The sequence below is a fragment of the Nannospalax galili genome, unplaced genomic scaffold, assembly GCF_000622305.1.
Source record: "Nannospalax galili isolate Female #2095 unplaced genomic scaffold, S.galili_v1.0 scaffold429, whole genome shotgun sequence".
Classification (NCBI taxonomy): domain Eukaryota; kingdom Metazoa; phylum Chordata; class Mammalia; order Rodentia; family Spalacidae; genus Nannospalax; species Nannospalax galili.
In genome coordinates this window covers 6408965-6434973 of record NW_008360330.1, presented here as the reverse complement: position 1 = coordinate 6434973, position 26009 = coordinate 6408965, and the positions used below count along the sequence as shown (strand labels likewise).

At 39.1% G+C, this 26009-nt stretch overlaps 2 protein-coding genes across 4 annotated transcripts in view; both read left to right on the top strand.

Annotated features, from left to right (window-relative positions):
• Positions 1–4143: 4143 nt before the first annotated feature.
• The window catches only part of LOC103728008 (torsin-1A-interacting protein 2), a 34364-nt gene continuing 12498 nt past the window's right edge, over positions 4144–26009 (top strand). The window contains exon 1 of one of the 3 annotated variants that reach the window (XM_029560217.1): positions 4144–4245. The gene's annotated coding sequence lies outside the window, so the exon portion shown is untranslated. Of the gene's footprint in view, positions 4246–4326; positions 4383–17260; positions 17370–26009 lie in introns of those variants that run through there. The other 2 variants (XM_029560216.1, XM_008826144.3) reach the window with 2 other exon arrangements.
• On the top strand, positions 17366–18853 carry LOC103728009 (torsin-1A-interacting protein 2). The gene has a single exon (XM_017796367.2). It carries the CDS (start codon positions 17860–17862, stop codon positions 18253–18255), a length of 396 nt encoding a protein of 131 aa, XP_017651856.1. The 5' UTR covers positions 17366–17859; the 3' UTR covers positions 18256–18853.

Here is a 26009-nt window from a genome sequence, read left to right as displayed (position 1 = left end):
CTGGGCGTAGTGGCACTTGCCTTTAATCCTGGCACTTGGGAGGCAGAGGCAGGCGGATCTCTGAGTTCAAGGCCAGCCTGGTTTACGTAGTGAGTTCCAGGAAAGCTGGGGCTACAAGGAGACCCTGTCTCAAAACTTTAAAAAAAAAAAAAAAAAAAAGCTGTTAAAGGGAAAACGAAAATGATACTATTTCATGGCAGCCTGAAAAATTTGTGATTGTTTCTTCAAAATGTCGAAAAGTCTCAATAGTTGGTAATATTTGGCTTTTTTTTCAGTATACTTTCTTTTTAAAGTGGCTATTACATTATTAACACATAATAGTAAAAGTTTTTTTAATAGATGTACAGTAATGGGCTATAAAATTTATGTTATTAATATACTAAGCTCATATGCATATATATATATTTAATTTTTTTTTGGTCTTTTTGAGATGGTCTCCCTGTAGCTCAAGCTGTCCTAGAACTCACTATGTAGACCAGGCTAGCCTTGAACTCACAGAGATCCACCTGCCTCTGCCTCCTGAGTGCTGGGATTAAAGGCGTGTGCCACCAAGCCCAGCTTGTATGAATATATATTAAGAGCCTCTTTAAAATATTTACCACAAGCTGGGCATTGTGACACATGCTTTTAATCCCAGCACTAGGGAGGCAGGGGCAGGCAGATCTCAGACCTCTGAGTTCCAGGCCAGCTGGAACTACTGGGAAACCCTGTTTTTAAAAAAAATATGGGCTGGAGAGATGGCTCAGTGGTTAAGAGCACTGACTGCTCTTTCAGAGGACCCTGGTTCGATTTCCAGCACTCACATGGTGGTTAACAACCATGAGTAGCTCCAGTTCCAGGGGATCTCATGCCTCCTTCTGACCTCTGCAGGCATTGCAAGACATGGGTGCACTTAAACACATGCAGGCAATACACTCACACATAAAAATAAGTACAATAATAAAAATATATGTACATATATTTACAACAGATGAAACTTGGGTACTGGCTTGTGAAACTTTGGCTTGGAGGATGTATTAAAAAAAGAAAGTGAAGTTCTCCATATTATGGAGACAATCAGAAAATGAGAGGTTCTCAATATTATTGGATATTCAGTAGATGTGTTATTTTGCTTATAAGGGCTTAGGAATAACTTTTCAGAGAAATAAGGAGAATGTTAAGATTTAGAGGCACTATAACTTTAGCATTAACATGTGTATTTGATTAGGGTTTTCCGTCTTGTCTAGGTTATAGGAATATTTCATCTTAACTCTGACAATTGCCACCTACACCTGGCAACCTTATAAACACAGAACTTTCATTACTGTCAATTAAAGCCAAATTCTTTTCAAACCAGATATTCTGTGGATATTTTCCAATATCTTTTGGGCCACCACCCTTGTATCCTAAAAGGTAACATTAGAGACAGTAGACTCATTGCTAGTATTATAAGGGATTTGCTGTGCCACCAATGTGTGGAGATTTGAGCTGGGACCTTTAAGAGTTACTTTGGGAGTTTGAGATATGGGAGATTTCCTAGAATTAAGAGAAGAAATGGTTATAACAGTGTATTCACTAATTCATATGTTTATTAAACATTTATTTTTATACAGTGATGACAGGTGAAGACCACTTTATATGAGGGAATTTGTCAAACATTAAAGAAGACAGTTACACAATAAAATTCAAATGACTGCTATTAACTCATATACCTGGCTTAATAGAGGTACCTAGAAATTCTGTGCTCTTGGCTTTCTAAATAAAGGAACTGTTTTACATGAATTTTGTTTATATTTTATTTATTATTTTTATTTTATGTGTATGAGTGTATTGTCTGCCTGTAGGTAAGTGCACCTGTGTTGTGCAATACCCACGGAGGACAAGAGGCTGTCAGATCCCCTGGAACTAGAGTTATGGATAGTTGTTAGCTGCCATGAGGGTGCTGGGATTCGAACCCAGGTCTTCTGCAAGAACAACCAGTGTTCTTAACCTCTGAGCCATCTCTCCAGCTCCTTACATGAATTTTTTTTTTTTTTAATTTTTGAGCTTTTGGAGACAGGGTCAATTGTAACTCAGGCTGGCCTCTGACTCACTTTGTAGTGGCGACTGGCTTTGAACTCCAGATCCTCCTACCCTAACCTTCCAAGTGCCAGGATTATAAGTGTGTGCCACCAGGCCACCATGACTGGGGAAAGTAATTTTAACATAATTCTGTATAAACTGGGCGTGGTGCTGCATACCTTTAATCTCAACACTAAGGAGGCAGATGCAAGTGAATCTCTGTGAGTTCAAGGCTAGCTTAGTCTACTTACCAAGTTCCAGGCCAGCCAGGCCTATATAGTAAAAGACTCTGTCATTTAAAAAACAAACAAAAAAACTGTATAGGAATTTTGTGTTTTAAGGTAAGCAGAAATTTAGTTATTTAAAGAATGCATTGGTTCATTGTGAATAATTTCTGATTGGTTAGGGAAATAATTTAGGTGTTACAGCTTTTGTAGCAAGGAAGAAAATTATTAATTTTAGTAATGAAAAGATGAAGTGCTAGGGCCGTAGTTCAACTGACAGAGTGCTTGCCTAGCATGCACAAAGTCCTGTGTCTTATCCCCAACATTGTATAAACAATGCATGGTGGTGCAATTCTGTAATCCCAGCATCCAGGAAGTAGAATCAGGATAAGAAGTTCAAGGTCATTCTCTGCTATCCAGTGAGTGTGAGGCCAGTATTGACTGCATTAAAGCCTATGTCAGAAAAAAAAAAGGAGGAATTAAAGACAGTAGTTAGTTGCATATTTTTTACCGTTGATAGGAAATATTTTAAAGACTATAAAAAAGAAAATGTAGCTGGAGCCTAGCATGGAGCCTTAGCAAGTTGAGGTAGGAGCTAGGCATCTTAGACTCAGTTTCAAAATAAAAAGGGCTGGGAATATACCTGAGCGTAAGAGCCTTTGCCTAGTATGTGTGATACCTGAGTTCAGTCCCCAGCACATCAAAAGAAAAGGTATAACCGGAAATGTTATATTGATATGAGAAACTCAACTTATTGTTGAATTAGAAATTGCAGCAAATTATTAAACATCTAAAATCCTATGACTTGTGCCCCAAAAGTATGATACTACATATGAAGACATCCAAACTTACATGAGAAATCATTAATAGTGTTTTGATTTTTATGGTCAACTCCTGTTCTAGGTGCTGGGGGTGCAGCAGTGAACAAAACAGACATAAATAAATAACCCTTTCTGCCTTGGAGATTATTTTCAGGAGGAATCAGACAAAAATCAAAGCAAATAAAAGTGTATTGGCAAGAAGTGTTATGGAAAATAATGAGGAAAGAGTAGGAAGATTTCCTCCTATGTTATTTTGAGTTAGTATAGGCCAGAAACAGGAATTTTAGACTTACATGACTTTGCTCCTAACCCTAAGTTCTTGGGTAAATTGCTTGCTGTTCCTCAGTTTTCACTATTTCTTCAGTTTTGTCAATTTTTTGTGTTGTTGGTTTTGGTGTTTGTTTTGTTGTGTTGTGTTGGTTTTGTTTTGTTCTGTTTTGTTTTGTTGTTCTGTTTTGTGAGTCAGTGTCTCCCTGAATCCCCAGGCTAGCTTGGAACTCAGAGATTCACTTGCCTCTACCTCCTGAGCGCTGGGATTAAAGGAGTGCAAGATCATTCCCCTCTAGGGCTGTATAGTGGGTCAAATTAATAGCTATTCTTGGTTCAGGGGCAGACGTGCTACTTTATGTGAGTATGTAACCTTGTCCCCATTGACACGTGAGCAAACCGGGGTTTCGATTAAGCAATTGAGTATAGCTTTTAGTTAGGACTGAGGCTAGTTTCAAAGTTATGTCTGTTATGTCTGAGTGGTGCTTGCCATTAACATTCCCTATGTATTGTCTCTTACTGCGCTGGTCTCTGTGGGTTTTTCTAGGCTGTGAATTTCATGTCATTTTAAGGGGCAGGGTAATCAGAAGCCTTCCTAGAACGTTTGCAGTCCTATGAGTTGAGCCAGTGAAGCCTGGCTAGCATCGGTTTGACTTCGGGCTCAGGATCGACTACGCGGCAGAGGAACGGGGAGGAGGCGGGGCAAGGGGACTGACTACCCATCCCAGCATTCCCTGGGCACCTCTTGCGGAGGTCACGTCACGTGGGTGGGACAGGCGACATTCTGCCGTGGCGGCTTGGGGGGTTGCAGGTCTGTGCTGTGGAGCAGGAGGAACACCCAAGGGTCTCCCCTCATCCAGAAAGTACCACGATTTAAAACCCGGCTGGAATCTGTAAGTAAGCAAAAAACGAATATACAACTTCTATATTTTAGTGTCTGAATTGGTATTTTCTTCTTTCAGAAGGTCTTTGGAAAAGGATCCCTCCCCACCCCCACCTCCACCTCCGTACGGCACAAACAGAAAACAAGGTAGGTTGGATGTGTCTATATTTTGGGAGGACAGAGGGAGGCAGTTTAAAAAAATAAAACGGAATCTTTTAAATATAAAACAGATTAAGGTGAGAGTACATTTTTGAAATGGACTTAGAGAAGAAACAGAATTCCTTTTAGTTTCGGAATGTAAACGGGATTTTTTTTACAGTGGGTGGCGATTTCTCCTTTCTCTCTTTGCCTAACAGGAATCCCATCATTCATCATTTTAGTCCTTAAAAGATAGTACATTTAATTTTTTCAGTTATGAATGGTGCTAAGAATGACAAACTAATGGAGTTTTAAAAAATAAGATCCATAATTATTTTGCGTACGTATGTTCTTAGCTGTATTTCATACCCATACTTTTTAGTTCATTCCTTTTCTTGTTTTCAACAAAACCTGTAGTACTCTTTTGTCAGACTTTATACATGCTTATTTAGATCCAGGGATGAGTAAATTTTTCTGATTAAACATACTGTTTTTAGGTTTTAAAGTATTTTAATTTGCATGTGTCTGAAAGTGGTCTTGAATTATTTTAAGAATTAAGGCTGCTACTGGGAGTGCTGGGGCACACCTTTAGTGCTATCACTTGTGGGGCAGAGGCAGGCACATTTCTGTAAGTTCCAGGCCAGTCTGATCTACATAGAGAATTCCAGGCCAACTGGGGCGACAAGGAGACCCTGTCTCAGAAAACCAAAGCAAAAACCAAAAAAAGAATTAAGGCTGCTGCAGCCACCAATTTTATTTTTTAAGTGAATAATTAGTTTGTAAATGGAACCCCATTTAATGAAGAAGGAACTTCTTAGCAGAAGAAGCTAAAAATGTTTTAGGAGGTCTTTGGATTAGAAAAGTTTGAAAGACTGATGCTATAAAAACTTCTGAGACCCTTTCTTAAGTAAAGATTATGCTGTTTGCAGAGTCCACAACTTGATAACAAGGTTTAGCTACAAGGTTGTCATGTGACCTTGGCTGACTCATTAAGCTCTGTTTTATCTAGTTTCCCTCTTAATTTAGAGATCCTAGTCTGAGAGTTTCTATAATAAACAAGTAGCCAGAATTTAGCTAATTATTTGAGAACTAGAGTGGTTTAATGATACTTTTTTGTTGTTGCTTTAGTGTATTTGAGACGGTCTCAGACTCTCAGATCTACAGGCCTCTCTGTAGATTAATCTCTGGGATTAAAGGCATACATTGCCACACCCTACCTAATCCAGTGTATCTTACATAGAGTTATTATAAAGCTGTATTTCAAGGAAATCTATGTTTCTTTGAAGTGCTTCTTATATTTACCAAAGGAAAATTTTCTCAGAGAAGCCTTGTCTGTTTATCACTTTGTTATTGAGCTCCAAGCCCACTGTAAAAGCTACAATCTCTAGTACATTTAAAGAATAAGGACTTGGCTGTTTCTGAGACAAGGTCTCACTCTAGGCCCTGCTGGCCTGGAACTCTCAGACCAGCTTGCCTCTGCTGGGGTTAAAGGCATACACTACAACACTCCTTAGCTGGTTTTGTTTTACATTTAAATAATTACCTATGAGCCCCTTGTTAAACTGTGTCCCATAAATGATAATTCAATGCAGTGTTCATATTTTATCATGTATTTTGGACAGAAAATCAAGCATTTGTCAGTAGGGAAGGGTGCCAGAAACAGCAGTGAGTGGTTATGCACATGGACTTTGGAATCATAGCCAATCTGAATTCCTCTTCTGTCATTGTCCCCCATTGCTGGTCTGAGAATCACAGGACTGTGGCAGATACTTTGTGCATCTGAGCACATTTCCTTGTGAGTACAGTGGAGAGTTGTAGGGCTATAAAATGTAAGCATATTAACTGGAATAATTTGAGAACTGAAGAAAGTGAAAGTAGTTATTACTGGGCTGGAAAGATGGCTCAGCAGTTAAGAGCACTGATTGCTTTTGCAGAGGACCTGGGTTTGATTCCCAGCACCCACATGGCCACTATAACCATTCATAACTCCAGTTCTAGGGGAATCCGATTCCCTCTTCTGACCTCTGCACTGCACAACACAGGGTGCACTCAAAATACATGGAGGCAATACATTCATATACATAAAAAAATAAAATATTTTTAAGAAACAGCTATTGCTAAATGGATTATTTTATACTAATTTAGAGGCGTTTTTGTAATCAAAATGGAAAAGAAGAAAATTCACATAGTTTGAGTTAGTATCTCAAATTGTTCGGCTTTTTACTATATGTAACCATAAGGTACCCTCTAGTCACATTTAAAATGTTAATTTTTACTTTGTAGAGGTTTTGATATAATTATAAAAACTCTGGATTTGCTTTATTTTGATTTCCTAGTGAAAGGCAGCAGAGCTTTATTGCAATTTCTACTCGAATTCTCCAAAATAAAACCTATAGTTGCACTTTTATTTAGTAGTAAAGTAATAACAGTTTTTGAGATCTCTTTGTCTTCTCAGTAGTGTCACATGTTGTCTCATTTACTCTCACACTACCTTTGGTCACCTAAGTAGTGTTGCTCCATTTTGTGGTAAGAACAGCAAAGGCATAAAGAGAACTGAAGTCAGCGACAGGAGCAGTCATTCAGGCAATCCCTCTGTAGAGGAGAGGGCTGTAGGTTCTGTGTCTGTAGACTTAATCTGTGGGTGTTTAGGTTATGTCTATAGACATGAATTGATCCTGGAGGATAACTTATAACTTCTTTGCATAAAAATAACAGTGTTTATGATTTATATCTACTTGGTTCACCAGATTCAAACAACATTTATTAGGAAAATGATAAAGAATAGTAATGTTTAGTGCTTTAGAAGATGAAACCATTGGCTAATAGTTTTATTAGTTGTAGCTGTGAAAATATGATTTATATCTAACCCATGTTACTAGGATTTAGCTACCTTTAAAAAATTTTTTATTTTATGTGTATGTGTGCATTGTCTGCATGTATGTAAGTGCACCCATATCATGCAGTGCCCACAGAGGACAGAAGAGACTATCAGATATCCTAGAATTGGAGTTGTTAACTGCCGTGTGGGTGCTGGGATTCGAACCCGGGTCTTCTGCAAGAACAGCCAGTGTTCTTAACCACTGAGCCATCACTCCAGCCCTTTTTTGGTCTTTTGAGACGGTCTCCCTGTAGCCCCAGCTAGCCTGAACTCACAGAGTTCAAAGTCACAGAGTCCAGTTCAAAGGCATGCGTCACCATGCCTGGCTGCTATCTTTTTAAAAAATGAGAGATAAACATAGGACTTATAATAGAGGAAGCTGACTTTTCATTAAAAAGGTACTCTCTAAGTGTTTAACTTTATAGTGAGTACCAGACTACTCTGGCAAACCTATTAAACTCTGACAGGAGACCCCCAGAGAGTCTGGTTTAGTGGATCTGGGGGATGATGTTTATAAGAATTTTAAGTTATAAGAATTTTTAGTTCTAACAAACTCCTTGGAAATGGTAATAATTCCCAGATGGTGAGTCGAATATAGAGAAGAAAGAAATGTATAGTGGTAAATGAGGAACAGTGGCACATGCCTGTAAATCCCTGCTACACAGGAAGTTGAAGGAGGAAGAGTTCAAGGGCAGCCTAGACAACATGGTAATGCCCTTTAAAAAAAAAAAGTTTGGTAGTGCACATATTTAATCCCAGCAGAGGCAGGTGGATTGCTGTGAGATCAAGGCCAGAATGGTCTATATAGCAAGTTCTAGGCTAGCTGGGACTGCAGGGAGACCTTGTCTCAAAACAAAAAGTGGTTATTATCTTACACACCAGATCTTGGTTTTCAAAAGAGTTGGAAGGACAGGAGCCAACTTTAAGAAGTTCCTAATGGCCAAGTTAAAATAATGTGAACAGGAAAATGATAGTGATAATATTGGATTTTAACTGAAAGTATGTATTCATGAGTCCATTCTGATAGAGCTGGGTAAGGGAATTAATGCATAGCAGAAGATAAGTATTAACTACAAAGGAAAAATTGTGACTTGGCAGTAGAGATAGCATGTAAACTCAGTGGTCAAGGTTTACATCCAGAACACAGAGATATTATGTATCTAAGTGTTTGTGCTACTTTTGTAAAAAAATGTTAAACTCTTTGTCTTCAAAGCATGAAAAGCTGGACATGGTGGTGCACGCCTTTAATCCAATACTTGGGAGGCAGAAGCAGGCAAATCTGTGAGATTGAGGCTAGCTGGTATATATAGCAAGTTCCAGGCTAGCTGGGGCTACGGTGAGACTTCTCTCAAAAAACAAAACAAATACACAACAAAAATCAATTAATGATGAAATACTATATAAACATAAATGGAGGAACATTCTCCAAACTGACCAGTGTTCTTCCAAGATGTCAGGGTCACAAAGACAAGGAAAAATTGAGAAACTCACTTGGAGACAAGGAGAAATAACAACTAAATGTATTGTGGAGTTTGTTTTAAACAATGACAGTTCTTTCTAGGTTGGGTAAAGAGATGCCAGGAATAGTGGTGCATGCCTTTAGTCCCAGCAGAGGCAGGTGGATCTGTATGAGTTCAAGGTCAGCCTGGTCTACATAGCAAGTTCCAGGTCAGCTGGGGCTACAGGGAGACCCTGTCTCAAAAATACCAAAAAAAAAAAAAAAAAAAAAAAGGTACCTGGAGACGGATTTCAGGTAATCTGGAGGAAGAAGTTATTCCTGTTGTCTCACCCTACCTTGGGGCCATTGTGTGCTGGGAGTTTAGCAGTTTAGGGAAGGTATTAGATGGAATGTAAGGTATGGCTGATCCCCTCTACAAGAGCATCCTTTGTGATTTAGCAGAATTCTGGGTTGGAACCTAGAACAGAAAAAGAACATTAATGGAAAAACTGGTGAAATTTGAATGTGACATCATTGATTGACATCTATCAAAGTTAAATTTCTTGGTTTTGATCATTGCACTTTAGATAATGTATTGAATGAAGGGATATAAGGGAACTGCATCATTTCTGAAACTTTCTGTAGGCAAAAGTATTTAAAAGTAAAGTTTTAATAATATATTGACTTGAAGTAAATACAAAAACTAGTTTAGGGGAGAGATGACTAGCAGATAACACTTCCTGCACAAGGATGAGGCCCTTAGTTCAGACCCCAGGGCACACTAAAAAGTCAGGTGTTGGGGCTGGAGAGATGGCTCAGCAGTTAAGTGCACTGACTGCTCTTGCAGAGGACCCGGGTTCGATTCCCAGCACCCACATGGCAGCTACAAACCGTCCTTAACTCCAATTCCAGGGGAATCTGAAGCCCTCTTCTGACCTCCATGGCATTGCATGACATGGGTTCACTCACATACATGGAGGCAATACACTTATACACATAAAATAAAAATAATAAATAAAATACTAAAAAAAAAAAGTCAGGCGTGGCCACAAGCTCATCTCTAATCCCAGGACTGGGGAGGTGTGGGAGGGTAGAGACTGGAAGATTGCTGATCACTAGCCTAGTTCAGGTTCAGTGAGAGACCCTGTTAAAGGAGTAAGGTAAGTGAGGGAACAAACGCACATGACATCCTATCACCTCCACATGCCACACAAAACAATTTTACAAAATGTTTTTAAAAGCCTAAATGAGTAACCTATAATCCTAGTAATCAGAAGGCCAGAGATAGTGAGTTCAAGGCCAGCTTGGGTTACATAGCAGAACTGTCCAAGAAAAAAATATATGGAGGTTGAGGCTAAATTTGGAGTCACAGTTGTGCATGGTGGTGCATGCCTTTAATCCTAGCACTAGGGAGGAAGAGGTAGGTGGATCTTTGAGTTTGAGGCCAGCCTGGTCTACATAGAGTTCTAAGCCAGCTGGGGCTACAGGGAGACCCTGTTTGAAAAAACAAACAAAAATTGGAGTCACAGCCCAGTGTGGTTACCCACCATGTAATTTTAGCACTCATGAGGATGAGGCAGGATTATCAGATTGAGGCCAGCCTGGGCTCATTGTGATACACTGTCATTAAAATAAAAAATTGAGTCAGTTATGCCATTCAATATAGGATCTAGCAAACTCCTAGATCCTTTATTCACTGCAGTTACTCTATGATTGGCCTAAAGGAGGTTAAGTCAAGGGATTTGAGAAGGGTGGGAAGGAAGAAGGGAAGCAGAAAAGACTTTTTGCATTCAGAAAATATGTGTAATATCTTACTTGCTCTAGACATCTAGTTTCTATGAAAGAACTGTTCCTTAAGGAACAAGAGTTTGCCCCCCTGCCCACTGCCACCCCCTTTTCAAACTGCCTTTGAAATTCCTGAAATAAGTTACCAGTTAGTAAAAATGCTGGGAAACCAGTGGGAAAATTGTGAAGATAGTATATGTAGGCTATTAGAATAGATTCAGGGGAGAGAAGTAGGCAGTACTTAGATATTAGACACAGATAGACTTAGAACTACCCAGTAGAGGTATAGAAATACCCAAGTTTGGCACCAGGTCAAAAAGCTGCATATTAGCCTTAAAGATTTGGCTGTTGTGTTTTAAAATGAAACTGTAGACAAAATTTGAACCATGGACTTTAGATCAGGTAGGGCAGAGTAGATACAACTGTACCAGTAAAGGTCTAAACTAGCTCTTTGTGGTTCTCTTGTCCTCCCTCCCATAAGTATGCTAGCAATGCACATGCCTGCACACACCTGTTTTGTTAGTTTGTGAAGTGAGAGAGAACATTCCGCAGCTGTATTCTACTCTAGGATCATCATGTCTTTGTCTTTGGGTTGGCTTTCCCGTTCTTCTGAAGAGAGGAGAGTGTACACTCAGTGGTCTTGCAGATTGCCACCCACTTGCCTTCTCAGTAATCTCACAACCTGCCTAGTTAAAAGTAGCTCCTCACATGAAATGGGGATTTTTCTCAGGAGCGTTATTTTTATATTTTAAATAAATTATCCTAGTGTATGTGAATTCCAAAAGAAGAGTGGCCTTTACTAGTAGGTCTGTAATACTCTATCTAAATTCAAACCAGTTATATGAAGCTTGGATCATTTTACTTTGTGTATGAAACTTAGAGAATCCATTATTTAAAAAATATACATTTATGATTGTTAACTAATTTTAGAATATTCCATGGAAGAAAATAATTTAAAATGAAAATTCCAGAGAAATCAAGGCATTTATTTCTAAATACATGTTTACTTTTGATTTTTATGTATGCATTATTTGAGGAGTTTGGTTGAGGTGAAGTCTAAGGGATATAGTGCTTAGAAAAGTAACTCAAATTCCTAGTCTGAAACATAATTATTATCCTACCATTAAAAAGTATGAAGGAGTTTTTGTCTGCTAAAGGCAGATTTGGAGTTGTGTGTAGCTTAGTTGATAGAATGCTCACCTAGCATGCCCCAGCACCACATAAAACTGGAGGTGGTAGCACATACTGTCACCCCACCACTACTGAAGGCTGAATTTAGGAGGATCAGAAGTTCAAGGGCATACTGAGTTTGGGGTCAACCTAGGCGACTTGAGAATTATCTTTTAAAAAAGCAAATTTGGACTTCCTTATTGAATTTACTAAGGAATATCAAAGGGGACTGAAGAGAGTTGGGTCAGCGGTTAAAAGAATTGACTGCTTTTGCAGAGAGGACTTGGATTTCTAGCACCCACATGGGGCCTAACAACCGGCTTCAATTCCAAATCCAGGAGATCCAATGCCCTCTTCTGATCTCCACGGGCATTGCTTGACATGGGTGCACTTACATACATGCAGGCAATACACTCATACACATAAAATAAAAATAATAAATACAATATTTTTAAAGAAAATATCAGAATGAAATAGGATTAGAATTAGATAAGGTAATTAATACTTGTAAAACTGCTGTGGTTAACTGATGTACATTTCAGTGGATTAAATAGAACTATACTTTTGTTGTTGTTGTTTTGAGGAAGGGAGGGAGTCTCACTGAACTTGCAGTTCTCCTGCCTTTGCCTTCCAGGTGCTGGAATTACAGGCATGGGCCACCATGCCCAGCCATATTGGAAATTCTTACTGGTAGAGCTACGTGGCTGATTAATAGAAATGAAAAATGACATTGCTACAAGAATAAATATCATTGTCTATCTTTCCAGAATGAGGTCTGGGGACGGTTGTGGTACTAGAAATAAAGGTTGTCCTTGGTTACCTAATGCCTAACACTTCTAAACCACTTTAGATTTCTTTGTGAGTCCAAAAGTATGTTCTATCTTTCTGGAAGAAAAATACTTGTTAAAAATGTAATTTCAGAGGCCGGAGAGATGGCTCAATGGTTAAGAACACTGGTTGTTCTTGCAGAAGACCCGGGTTCAAATCCCAGCACCCACATGGCAACTAACAACTGTCTGTAACTCCAGTCCCAGAGGATCCGACAGCCTCTTCTGACCTCCTCGGGCATTGCACGACAGGGGAGCACTTATCTACGTGCTAGCAATACATGCGTGCACATTATAAAAAAAGAAATAAAAAATGTAATTTCAGAGGATTCAGGACTCCCTGAAACAAAACCTATTGTGTCATTTAAAAAATTGTGCAGGTTTTGTTGTTGCTGTTGTTGCTACCTGCGCCCCAATACCTACCACATGTATCCTGTCCTATGTAAAAAGCTTGTGAAAGTACTTTCTAATATTTGCAACTGTTTAAGAAAAACAGCATCTCCTAGTGGTTAAGAGCACATTCTTGATGGGCATGGTGGCACACACCTTTAATCTCAGCAGAGGCAGGTGGAGCTCTTGAGTTCAATGCTAGCCTGGTCTACATAGTGAGTTCCAGGTCAGCTGGGGCTTCAGGGAGACTGTCTCAAAAAGACAAGAAAAAATTCTCTGGAACCAGTCTGTCTGGATTCAAATCTGGTTTCCTACGACTACCCGTATGATGTTGGGCAAGCTCTTAGCTGCTTCATAATTATGAAATGGAGATAATAATCTTTCAGTGGGTTATTATAAATATAGTTAATATATTTATTAACTATACGTGTTATTATTACCAGGTGTGATTATTTGACAGTGTTACTGTTTATGCTTAAATACCTGGTCAAGTGAGGTTCTCTAGGTTTCATCTTGCCTAGAGGAAGGGTGTGTTTCTAATATGTGCAAAGGCACTATAGAAAGAGCAAACACCCACACACATTACTTCACAGAATATGCCAAGATTAATTTTCATACCGGCATGCCTCTTGATCTAATTTCTGTGAAGAGATGGTACTTAGACTTTTTAAAAAATATTTTATTATTTTTATTGTACATGTATGAGTGTATTGCCTGCATGTCTGTGAGTGCACCTGTGTCGTGCAGTGCCAGCGGAGGTCGGAAGAGGGCTTCAGATTCCCTTGGAATGGAGTTAAGGATGGTTTGTAGTCACCATGTGGGTGCTGGGAATCAAACCCAGGTCCTCTGCAAGAGCAGTCAGTGCTCTTAACCGCTGAGGCATTTCTCCTGTCCTGGTACTTAGACTTTCATGAGAAAAAGAGGGAGATACATACCTTCTGTAGGCCTCTTCTTTGGTTTTTTTTGAATCGGTCTCACTGTGGAGCTTAGGCGGGCCTGAAATTTGTGCCTTCTGCCTCTTCCTCTGTGTATGGGGATTATGGAAACACTACAATGTCTCAATATAGAGCTTCTCTGTATCCCAATATTTGACACCACTTTGTTTCCAAACAGGGATACTGCTCCTCTTGTCCTCAATGTGACAATTCACTTTGCATAATAATCTTTTTCTCTGTCTTACTATTTGTACTATTTTAAGTTATAAATTAATAGAGGTTATTTAGCCAGTCTTGTTTCTCCACCCAGTTAAAAGAAAGGGGGAGGGGCGCTTAGTGGTAGAGTGCTTGCTTTGCATGTGTGAGGCCCTGGGTTCAATTCCAGTGTGGGAGACAGAGAGAGAAAAGATCATCTTAGACTTTTTAAAATACTTTCCCAAATCCCATCCCCTTCCCTCTCCTGTCAAAGGTAATAATTATCCTGTTGGCTTAGCTTTCCTTTTCCTTTTTAGCTTTATTGCATGTTTATTCTTAGACAATATTAGTTTTATGTGCTTTTGAAACTGTAAATGGAAAGTTTATGTAAGAATGTACGTACATGTTTTTCATTTTTTTAAAAAAATTGGCTTTTGTTTTTTAAAAAAAATATTTTTATTTTATGTGTATGAGTGTATTGCCTGCATGTAGCTAAGTATACCTGTCTCATGCAATGCCCATGGAGGTCAGAAGAGGGTGTTGGGAGTCCCCTTATTTATGTTTTAAATGCATATGTTTCTGGAGAATATATGCTTAAGAGTTTGCTGAGTTACAGGAAACACATATCTTTAGCTTTACTGGGTAATGACAAATTAATTCCCAAAGTGATCATATTAATTTATACTCCCATCATTAGATTCAAGCTGTCCTTTATTTTCACTTATTTAAGAAGTATGTATTATATTCACTCCGGAGGCAGAGGCAGGCAGCTCTCTGAGATCTAGGCCAGTCTGGTCTACATAGTGAGTTGGCAGGCCATCTGGGGCTACAGGGAGACCCTGTCTCAAAAAGATGAAAAGCCAGGTATGTATAGGAGGCTGGTGAGATGGGTCAGAGGGTAGAGGTGCTTTCCACCAAGGCTGACAACCTGAGTTTGATCCCTGGGAAGGCAAGAACCTAGTTCTGCAAGTTATTCTTTGACCTCCATGTGTGTGCTGTGGCTTGTATGTCATGTTCCCCCCTCCCCCATATAGTACACACAACACTAAATAATTTTTTTAAAGTTTAAAGAAATATATATTGGGTACTTGGTACAGGAAATGAAAGGACAAAAAGCCCTGCTCTCAGGTAGTTCTATGTTTTAGTGGCAAAAAAATAACAGAGTCATATATAGTTTATGGGGCAAACATAATTAGGGATTGGGCTTTCTTCTTGCCCTTACATCCTTATGAAAATTAGAGTCTAAAGGATTGAAGGATTAATGAGGAAGGCCTATGAATCTTGTAAATGGCATAAACAGATTTAGTATGGGATTAGTACTGTTTTCAAGTAATTATGGCAATAAAGTTGCCAATGTTGGGCACAGGGTCTTTTTAGGAGCACTTCTGGGCTCCCTCTTCATTCCTATTTAATCTACCTTAGAAGCTGTAAAGAATGATGTGAGGAGGCTGGTGATGGGTGGTGGTTTGGAAAGTTGGAGTCCTCTTTGACTCTTCATGTAATAGTTTGAGGGGGAAGGGGCGTGGCTGACTTGTCTTAAACTTGTGGCAGTGTGATGGTCTCTTAATTCAGGAATCCTTGGCGGTCTAGTGCTTGTTTGACATTGAGTTTGGAGGGCTGACGGTTATTCTGAGCCTAAGGACCTTTCAGTTTCTTCTTGATTCTTAAGCAAGGAGGAGTGGTTTTTGCCTAGAGTATGTGGATAGAGCCTCATTGATAAATTTGTTATTTATCAATTTACCTAGTATATGCCTAGAGCCTCATTGATAAATTTGTTATTTATGTGTTTATTTTTTTGCCAGTTTGCTGGACCTGAACTATTAGCTTATTATAGTTTTTAACTATATTACCCAGTTCTCTTTTAAATGTCAGACTTAGTTATATAATTTTAATTTCATGATTTGATGTTTAATTACCTCCATCATAACTAGACGCCAAGATTTAACCTAGAAATTGAATTTTTTATTATGGGGCCTCTTGACACCAGATCTTTAGTGAAATTCATTATTCCCTACTGTAGTACCAAGTATGTCCTTGATTCATGAACTCAAGAGCTGAATTTGCTGCCTTCAGCCTCACAGTTACCTGACCTCATAAAAAGCACACACATGCATGTTGACTCTTTCATCTCCTTTGGGGCTCCACCAAAATATAGCCTCATTTTTATAGCATTGTCAGAGGCTCATTTCTTTGCCTCTGCCATTTGCCTTTCAACTTACCATTGTAAAATCTAGGAATGACAGCTATTCTGAGAGTCTGTAAGGGAAATTGTTTCACTGAGTGCAGCCAAGGCTGTAAATGTTCAGGGTCGTGAGGAAGTGTAAACATGATGGTAGTATTTCTAAATTCCAGTTTGTTTACTATGCTTTTTCCCAGAGTATCTTGGTTCTGTTGCTTAGGATTGTGCTTTACTTACTTTCTCAAACTGACAGTGTGTATCATCCTGTAAAGCTAAATATGGACAATGAGATTTGCCCCATTGGTTCCTTTTTCAACTTTCAGAGAAGTTCCTAACTTACGGTTAGCTACTAAGAATATTGTCTAATAATGTAAGATATTTCCTGGTTAAATTGGAGTCTATGCTGGAAAGGTTGTCACAGTTTTTGTTATCTACATGTTATGGGAATACTGTATATAGCACCCATTTCACAGAAAAAAAATACAAGATTTTACAGGTTAAACATGGTATATAGATATTTTTAATCTCAAAATAAAGGTAGAAAAAAGAAATGTCCTAAAAAAATAAGCTAATCCTAGTATAAATCCTAAATGATTCAAAACCATCATAGTGTCCATAAGAATAACTTCCAAGTAGGTAAATTGGTTTGAACCTGTATTAAATTATCATGGGGAAATCCATGAGACACTTGTCATACACCTTGACTGACCCAAATAATTCCCAACTGTGTGTTTCTATTATTGTAAGCAATTGCAAAGCCCGTATTAGTCATCTCAAGTTTTTTTTTAAAATATTTTATTTATTTTTATTTTATGTGTATGCGTGTATTGCCTGCATGTAGGTAAGTGCACCCATGTTGTACAATGCCCACAGAGGACAGAAGAGGCTGTCAGATCCCCTGGAACTGGAGTTATGGACAGTTGTTAGCTGCCATGCAGGTGCTGGGATTCGAACCTGGGTCTTCTGCAAGAACAGCTAGTGTTCTTAACCACTGAGCCTCTCTCCAGCCCCAGTCGTCTGAAGTTTTATCATTCACAGGTATGTGACACATTTCCAGACCCTCCAGCCAACTCAACATCATCTACTTTTCCAGATTAATGTCCTTCTAAGACTAACTTCATTGGATCCACACTCAAGAAGACTACCAGTTTTCCTGACCCCGCTACATCTCTGTGAAGTGCCAAGGCCTTAAGACTTGGGTACGTGTATTACAACGGCAAGAGTGCCAGCGCCAACAACAGACTCATTGGACCCGTCAGCTCCTCTGTTTCACCAAGCATAATAACCTTAACAACAAAGCAGAGTAAGCCAAGTGCCTCTGTGTGACACCACCAGCTACTGCACAAGATAACCAAGTTAGCCTAGAGCCCTGTCTTCCCTTGAGAAGCTGGGAACTGAAGGAGCTATTGTGAGATCTGTGCTGCTAGTAAGTGACTGGTAAAATTGTAGATTGGACTGGCCCCTGAGTTCAGAGACTTGAGTTATAATTGAGTGAAAAATAGACAACGAAATCTTGAAGAATTGCACTGACATGCAAGCCAAATTTAACACTCTTCAAGTAATGTTGGTTGAACTGAGAAGTTGCTAAACGAAACCTGGAACAGGATTGATTATTTCACTTTCTCTCTTTGCCATTGTTGCTTCTTTCTGTTACATTCCTTGCTCTTTGTGTTGTCTTTCTAAGCCCAAATGTTCTCCGATAATTCACATTGCCCTGATTGTGGGCAACAGTGGTTCCCTAGTTTAGAGCTAGGGCATTGGTTATACCAAACTGAACTTGTCGAAAATGAGTGTTACCAAGTATTCTTAGACCGCATTAACAGAGCTGATTATTGCCCTGAATGTTATCCTGATAATCCTGCTAATAGAAGCGTTGTTCTGCCTTGGTCTTTCCCACTTGAGTGGGCACCTCAAAATCTCACCAGGTGGACCTTTGAAAAAGCTTGCCATCCATTTCTTCTAGGTCCTCCCCTGGTTAGAAAAAGGATACATGACTCCAGAGTAGCTGGTTTTAATCCTGCATTGCAATTAATCTTGACCAGAACAGATAAAACCTTAAACAAAAAACTTGGCCAAAGCAAGTAACTTCTGTAATAGTCAAAATCATGGAGGCTTTAGAGAGTTTTGTGCTAATAGCCCAGGGAAAATGAATAATCACTCATTTCTGTTCTCTCTTTCCCATTATTTTTCTTCTTTTTTTTTTCTTTTTCTTTTTTTGGTAAGGTGCTGGGAATTGAAGCTGGGGTCCCTTGTGCATGCTAGGCAACTCTGCCACTGACTGAACTAAACCCCAGGCCCTCCATTTCTAAATCGGATCCTCCAGACTATCATTTTGTGAACTTCTTAAATTGTTGGGTATGCTTCTGTGTCTATGCATATTTTGTTCAGCATAAATATAGTCAGTATTCCAGCCAGACTATTTATCTAGAATCAGACTATATAATTCCTATAAATGTTTTAGAACTTGCTGACCCCTCCTGAAAAGTGCCACAGCCTAAGTATTGACATATGATAATGTGGTCCTGGAGGGGAGGCCCCATGCTGTATGCCCCATCAACTGTTTTTCTAGCAGTAGCTTTTGTGAGAAAGCATCCTTGTAGCTGGATTCTAGATTATTCTAATAAATTTTAATATACTACATTGTTCTAAATTTCTCCTTATACATTAACCAGTGATTATGAGAGATGTTACACTATTGGTAACTGGTTGCTGTCACATTCTGTTTGACAACACCTACATAGGTTACACAAAATTGTTGCAAAGGCTGCCAGTTTACACTTACTTGTCTACATAACCAAAGACTGTCCTGTCTAGTGGTGACTGAACTTAACAGTGTCCTCCCCTGGAAATGGAAAAATAGCTGTACTATGAAGTTTATGACAAATGATAAAGCTTAACTCCATGTAATTTATGAACAGTCTAGTGGAAGCTTTTGTCTTAGAAGTAAGAATGTCTTGCTGAATGTTCACTATATTCTCGCCTTCTCTTTTTCATGGACACCCATGGTCTCAGATTTGGAGTTAGGCAACTTGGAGAAGCTATTCTCAGAAGGCACTGAACAATTTAAAAATTCCATTTAAGATTCTAGATTATTTGGGCAGGAGAGATGGCTCAGCAGTTAAGAGCACTGGCTGCTCTTGCAGAGGCTCTGGGTTTGATTCCCAGCACCCACGTGGTGGCTCACAACCATCAGTAACTCCAGTTCCAGGTCCTCTTCTGGCCTCCATGGGCATTGCACACACATGGTGCACTTACATGTAGGCAAAACACATAAAAATAAATAAAATAAAAGATTTTAGGTTATCCTGTGCTTGTGTAGCAAAGAACAATATTATCCAGGAGCCAAGTTCCTTGTCCTTCCTCCCCTGGGGTCCTTATATAATGTTTGCTTTTTTTTGTCCTTTTGATTGTTTCCTCAATGAGTACAATAATTGTTGTTGTATGAGACATTTCAATTGCAACCAAAGGTTGGAAATAGGGAGCAAGAAGCCTTCCTTCAAGTCTTATTTGGGAATAAAATCTTTCTGAAAAGTCTCAGCAGTTTTTTTAAAGCACCTCATCAGCAGGTACTGGTTCTCACACAAGAGTGAGGAAGAGTTGGCCTTGCCCTGATGAGCACATTGCTTCCATTGATAAAACTTGGGTCTTTTCAGGGAGGAGAAAGTGAGGAAATGAATGAATGGCTGTTGATAGGCAAGAAATCCTACTTTCCACATGTGAAACCTGAAGTTTTGTTTGTATAAAGAATGTACTCTGATCTACTCATACCTGCCTTATGTCCATCATGGTTGGAGGGACTCTCCTGTTACATCGCTGAATAAACTGTGTGGACTGCTAAACTGAGTGAAGACTAGTTTGTCTTTAACCTGCAATGTAGTACTCCCTCACATTCTAAAGCTCTTCCTAAAACATGAAAATTAGTTTTGGAGACTGTTATTATCAATGTTACTACCTCTTCATTTTTTTTTTTTTTTCATTTATCAAGAATGTTTATGCGAGGTGTTGTATACCTTTAATCCAAGTACTTGGGAGGCAGAGGCATGCATATCTCTGTGAGGTAAGGACAGCCCCATCTACATAGGGATTTCCAGGTAACTGAGGCTGCAGGGAGACCCTGTCTCAGAAAACAAACAAAACTAAAAGCATGTTTATACCCTGAGGACATGATACTTGTGCGAAATTTAAAATATTAGCAAAATAGAAAATTTTTCTGTTTTAACCAACTCTTTAAATAGGTCAAAGTAAAAAGGATTTCTCAAAAAATAAAAAGGATTTCTCAAATTGCTGTACCTGGGAGAAATTCTTTATAGAATATAGATTTCTTAGTCTGTAGAAATTTTGATTCCTTAGACTGCCTGCAGGAGCCAGGAATCTGCTTATAAATGACATCTCAGGAGATTTTGGCGAGTGTACTCTGTGGATTTTGAGAACTGTGTCAGTGCATCCATAGTGTATTTACCTGGCTTAAAAATATTGGAGCCATGTGAGAACTCAGTGCTACCACCAGTGCATGTTGGACAGTTAATATGTCTCAGCCCTCCTCACTATGGTTCTGTTGTCTTTATAAACCACATGAGTATATAAGCCAGAGAAAGGAATTTAAAAAGTACTCATTTCAGTATTAAGGTGCTTTGTCTTTGAATGTGACATATCACCCCTCTTAATGATAAGTTGTTAGAAATCATACAGCTCCTAAAACAGCAAAGAAGGATATTTTGTAAGCATTCGTAGTTTCTTAGCATAGGGTTTTTGAGGTATGGCTTCCCATGTCTCAAAATACTGTAGATTCTAGAACACTTCACAGTTAATGTGAGTAATGGATTTTTATTAAAAAAATGAGTTACTAAAATTCTAACAAATGATCCTGGGGTATTTAGTGTTGTCGTTGTGTGTTCCATAGTCTCTATATTGTTAGAGTTAATAAAATACTACTTTACATAATAGTAACATTTTGAAAGTGATCATTATAACTCCTTCCTATTATTCTCTATCAGACTACATGTTGGGGTAGACTGGGAGGAAAATTCATCAACCAAGGAGGGGCACTTAGGGAATGTGGGTGACTGAGATAAGATTTTTCTCTACGTTACTAGAAAGGAGCCCCAACCAACCAAGCAAGTAAGTAAATCTAAGGCTTTGGCATCCAAAGAGGATGGCAGCCTGCATACATGGCTGTCTGAAAAAGTAAGGTGACAGCCATATCTGTTTCATGGCTCTAGTCTTTTCTGACTACCTTTTAGTCTCCATGGAATTTTGAGGACATAGAAAACTTTTGTGGAGGAAAAATAATGGCCTTGCAGCTCCCTGGATTTGTATTTAATTCTGATGCTATTAAGTGGCCTTGGGCATTTTAACTGTCTCTTTTCTTCCTGTGTGACATAGATTATTCCTGGCCCACACTGTACCAATCATACATCACAGAGGGAAGGTTCAGGGCAACAAAGTGGAAACTAGAACTAGGGGAGAAGGCAAAGTCTTAGTTTTAAAACAAGGAATAGACTCAGGACCTGATGCTGGATTATCACAAACTCAATCTCCTGATGAAGGACAAAACTGGGCTTGGGACTGAAATGTGACTGTAGTTGTGACTCACATGGTCTCTGGTACAAAGGTTGAGATTCTAGAGGGACAGATGACCCAAGGCAAATCCTTGTTACATTTTTCTTGAGGTCCATTTATATCTCACTTGTGGTAGACGTAATTGCTGTATAATTTACTGTTACCTGAGACTTTCTACAAAATTGGAATAAGCATTTTAAAAATTTTATTATTTTTATTTTACGTGTATTCGTGTATTGCCTGCATGTAGGTAAGTGTACCTGTGTTTTGCAATGCCTGCAGAAGTCAGAAGAGGCTGTAGGATCCCCTGGGACTGGAGTTATGGACAGTTGTTAGCTGCCATGTGGGTGCTGGGATTCGAACCTGGGAATTCTGCAAGAACAACTAGTGTTCTTAACTGCTGAACCATCTCCAGCCCCTGAAATAAGCATTTTGAGAAAAGTTGAAGAATATGTGTATATTTACTCAGGCTGTGTGTGCTAGTCCCAGTTCAAACCTAGATCAAACTGCCAGGCTTGGATCGGGGGTCTTCAAAATGTGTTTACCATAAGCTTTTTTCAGTGCCTTAGATAAAGTACTGGATCCCATAGTCAGACTGCCTGACTTCAAATCCTCACTCTGCCCTTAGTAGTGTGTTCTCTTTTTCTTTTTCTTTTTCCTTTTCTTTTTTTTTTTTTTAAAGACAGGGTCTTGATATATAGCCCTGGCTGACCTGGAACTCACTGTGTAGATCAGGCTGACTTCGAACTCAGAGATTTGCCCGCCTCTGCCTCCTGAGTGCTAGCTTTAAAGGCATGAGCTTCCGTGCCTGGCTTAATTTTGTGTTCTTAAGTAAAGTTCTTAACCTTGTGTTTTGGTTTGGAAAATAATAGGGATATTAATAGTTTGTAAGACTATTGCAAAGATTAAGTGGGTTAATTCATACATGCTTTGCTGGCTGGCACCAGGATGGCACTTAATAAATATTAAGTTTTATAGTTGTTATGTATACCCTTGAAGCTCTTTGACTCAACAGCAGGATTGCTTGGGCCCAAGATCCCTATTCCTTTTATCTGGAGAGCCTAAAATAGTTTACTAAAAAAGAGTGTTTAGAAATTTTAAGTACCTTAACTTACTGAACCCTACTGATGTACATTTGTCAGGATGGTGTTTATATCTAAAACACTATCTAGGAATCACTGATTGCCTTTTGCTCTGTTTAGCTCCTAAAATTAATTTCCCTCTCCTTTTAAAAAACATTTAAATATTTTTGTTTTCAGATACCTAGCCCCTCCCCTTCTCTGGTCTTCCCCAAACCTCCCTTCTTTTCTCTGGTCTCTGGTCATGCCAGAGACTTGATGGATGGAGTGAAGGATGGATGAGGTCCTACTGCTGTGCCCACCCTAATTTCTCCTTACAGGCAACTTTTCTTTATCCTGTCCTTTTCTCTGCTGGTTGTGACAGAATATGTAGGTGATTGTTGTTGAAGCATCTGGACTGGAAGTTCATCGTGTGTGCTCTCAGAGTTATCATTAAAGGCCCTTCTTTTTGGTACTTTTCCTAAATTAATTTTGTTACTTATCTTTTCCTTTTTTCTTGTGGTATTGTGTGTGTGTGTGTGTGTGTGTGTGTGTGTGTTGCATGCACAAGTGTGTGCATGCAGAGGCCAGAGGCAGATGTCAGGTATCAACCTCTAGCTCCACCTTATTCCCTTGAGATGAAGTCTTTCACTGAAGAAGAAGCTCACCTTATTTGGCTAAGCTGGCTAGCCAGCAGGCTTCTGGGATCCACATGTCTATGCCACCCAGTGCTGGGGATTCAAACTCTGGTCTTCAGGTTTACACATCAAGTGTTCTTACCCACTAAACCATCTCCCTTACTCCTGTTACACATTAAAAAAAATGAACATCAAAAGAGAAAACTGCAATGTGTAACAAGCCACCTACATATCCAGATCTAAATAAAATACATTAGCATTTTGCCACGTTTACCAGAAAATTTAAGCCTTCCATCTAGTATATTCTCTGTAAGTGGGGAATAAATCTTACAACTCTAACCATTTCCAAGTCCTGATGAAGATAAAAGGATCAAAATTTTCTTCAGGTTTCAGGGTTACAGGAAAGTGGACAAGATTCTAGAAGAATTAGGCTGTTTATTTAAGTAGAAAAATGAGTCATGGGTCACTGAAAACCAACATTCCATTTCACAATTGAACTTGGAAGAGAGAATCACTAAAACTAAATGTCTTTTTTTTGTCTTTTTGAGACAGGGCCTCCCTGTAGTCCCAGCTGTCCTGAAACTCACGATGTAAACCAGACTAGCCTCGAACTTACAGAAATCTGCCTGCCTCTGCCTCCCTAGTGCTAGGACTAAAGGCGTGCACCACTACATGGCTAAATTAAATGTCTTTGTATTATTTGAAACACATATGACTCTGTTCTTCATGAAAAAGAAACCATCAAAGTTATCTTTTTTGGACAGGCTGAGGGTCAGTTTTTCCTAGTTACAGAATATCTCCAATAACTACGTTTTGATCACTTTGGCCTCACTTTAGTTTTTGATGTAGTCTCCCCTGTAGCTCAAGCTTGCCTGGAGCTTGCCATATAATCCAGGCTGCTCTTGAACTCATGATCCTCCTAGGATTACAGCACCACCATGCCCAGCTTCTGTTGTGCTTTCATTGTGAGGTTCCTAATGAAAGTATGTCCTAATATGGACTGGACACTGTTCAGAAGAGTTGCCACTGTTCAAAACAGTTACTTCCAGATCTCTCAGATAACCAAATGGTGACTTTTTGTGAGAATAGAACAAAAACATGTTTGCTCCACTTGGAGCTTTGAGGGAATGCCATTTCAACTCTGTACAAAGGTGATAGGTCACAAAGGGTCTGAATGCAGCTGCTGGTTGACGTGTGCTTTGTGATAAGAAAAGTATATAGTGTTTAGAGAAATAGAGAAATACATGAGATGGGTCCTTTGCTTCTTTTTTACTCCAACATAATTAAATATTTGAGGACATGCTACTTGTTTGTGATAAAGTTTGTTAAGAATAACGTACATTCATTCAATGCACAGACTTAAAGTTTGATGACAAATGGAACATAGTTATCACCCCAGTTTCCCTTATGCTGTTTTCTAGTCCATGCTCCTTTCTTTCTCTAGGAATCACTAATTTCTCTCTCTCTCTCTCTCTCTCTCTCTCTCTCTCTCTCTCTCTCTCATTTATTTATTTATCTATTTATTTATTTGATGCATATAAGTGTTATATTTATTTATTTTATTTAATTGCTTCTCGGCCTTTGGCTAAGATCAAGTTTATTTCACTGTAGAGACCAGGCTGGCCTTGAACTCACAGAGATCTGCCTGCCTCTGCCTCCCAAGTCACTAATTTATTTCCTATCACTAGACCTTAATCATTTACTTATTCTAGAATTTCTGTAAATGGAGTCATTTTTTTAGAATGTGCTAGTGATTAAATCTAGAGCCTCATACATGCTATAGAAGTCTACCAGAGGGGACTGGAGAGATGGCTCAGTGGTTAAGAACACTGGTTGTTCTTGCAGAAGATCCGGGTTTGAATCCCAGCACCCACATAGCAGCTAACAACTGTCCATGACTCCAGTTCCAGGGGATCCGACAGCCTCTTCTGACCTCCACCGGCATTGCACAATACCAGTACACTTACCTACATGCAGGCAATCATGCATACAAATAAAATTTTTTAAAAATTAAGTTTTTAAAAAAAAAGTTTACCAAAGAGCTACATAAATTCTTTTTTGCTTTTGAGGTATAATTTATGCATTATAAAATCTCTCTTTTTCCAAAGTTATTGTACATCTACTGTTAGGTTTATTACTAGGAAGATGGGCATGATAGCACATGCCTGTGACCCTAGCACTCATGAAGTAGAGGCAGGAGGATTGCTGTAAGTTCAAGACCAGCCTAAACTACATAGTTGAGTTTCAAGTCTACCAGGACCCTGTAGAGAGCCCTTGTTTCGGGGGTAGGGCATTTGCCTAGCATGCATGAGACCTGAGTTTGATCCCCCGCACTCTGTGCATATACATAGAAAAAAGTTGAAGTTCCAAATCTAAGAGCTTAAAGAAGAAAAAAGGGATGACAAGGAACCATTCAAATCTGAGACATCCTAAGTGTTCACACCAGCAGAAGACCCTGTTCTTAGGCTTCTGTCCCTTCCAGGTATATGCCACATGCATTGATTTTTTTCTTTAAACAATTTTTTTTTTTTGCATTTACTTGTGTGTGTCAGTGAGTGTGTGTGTGTGTATGCATGTGCTGCAG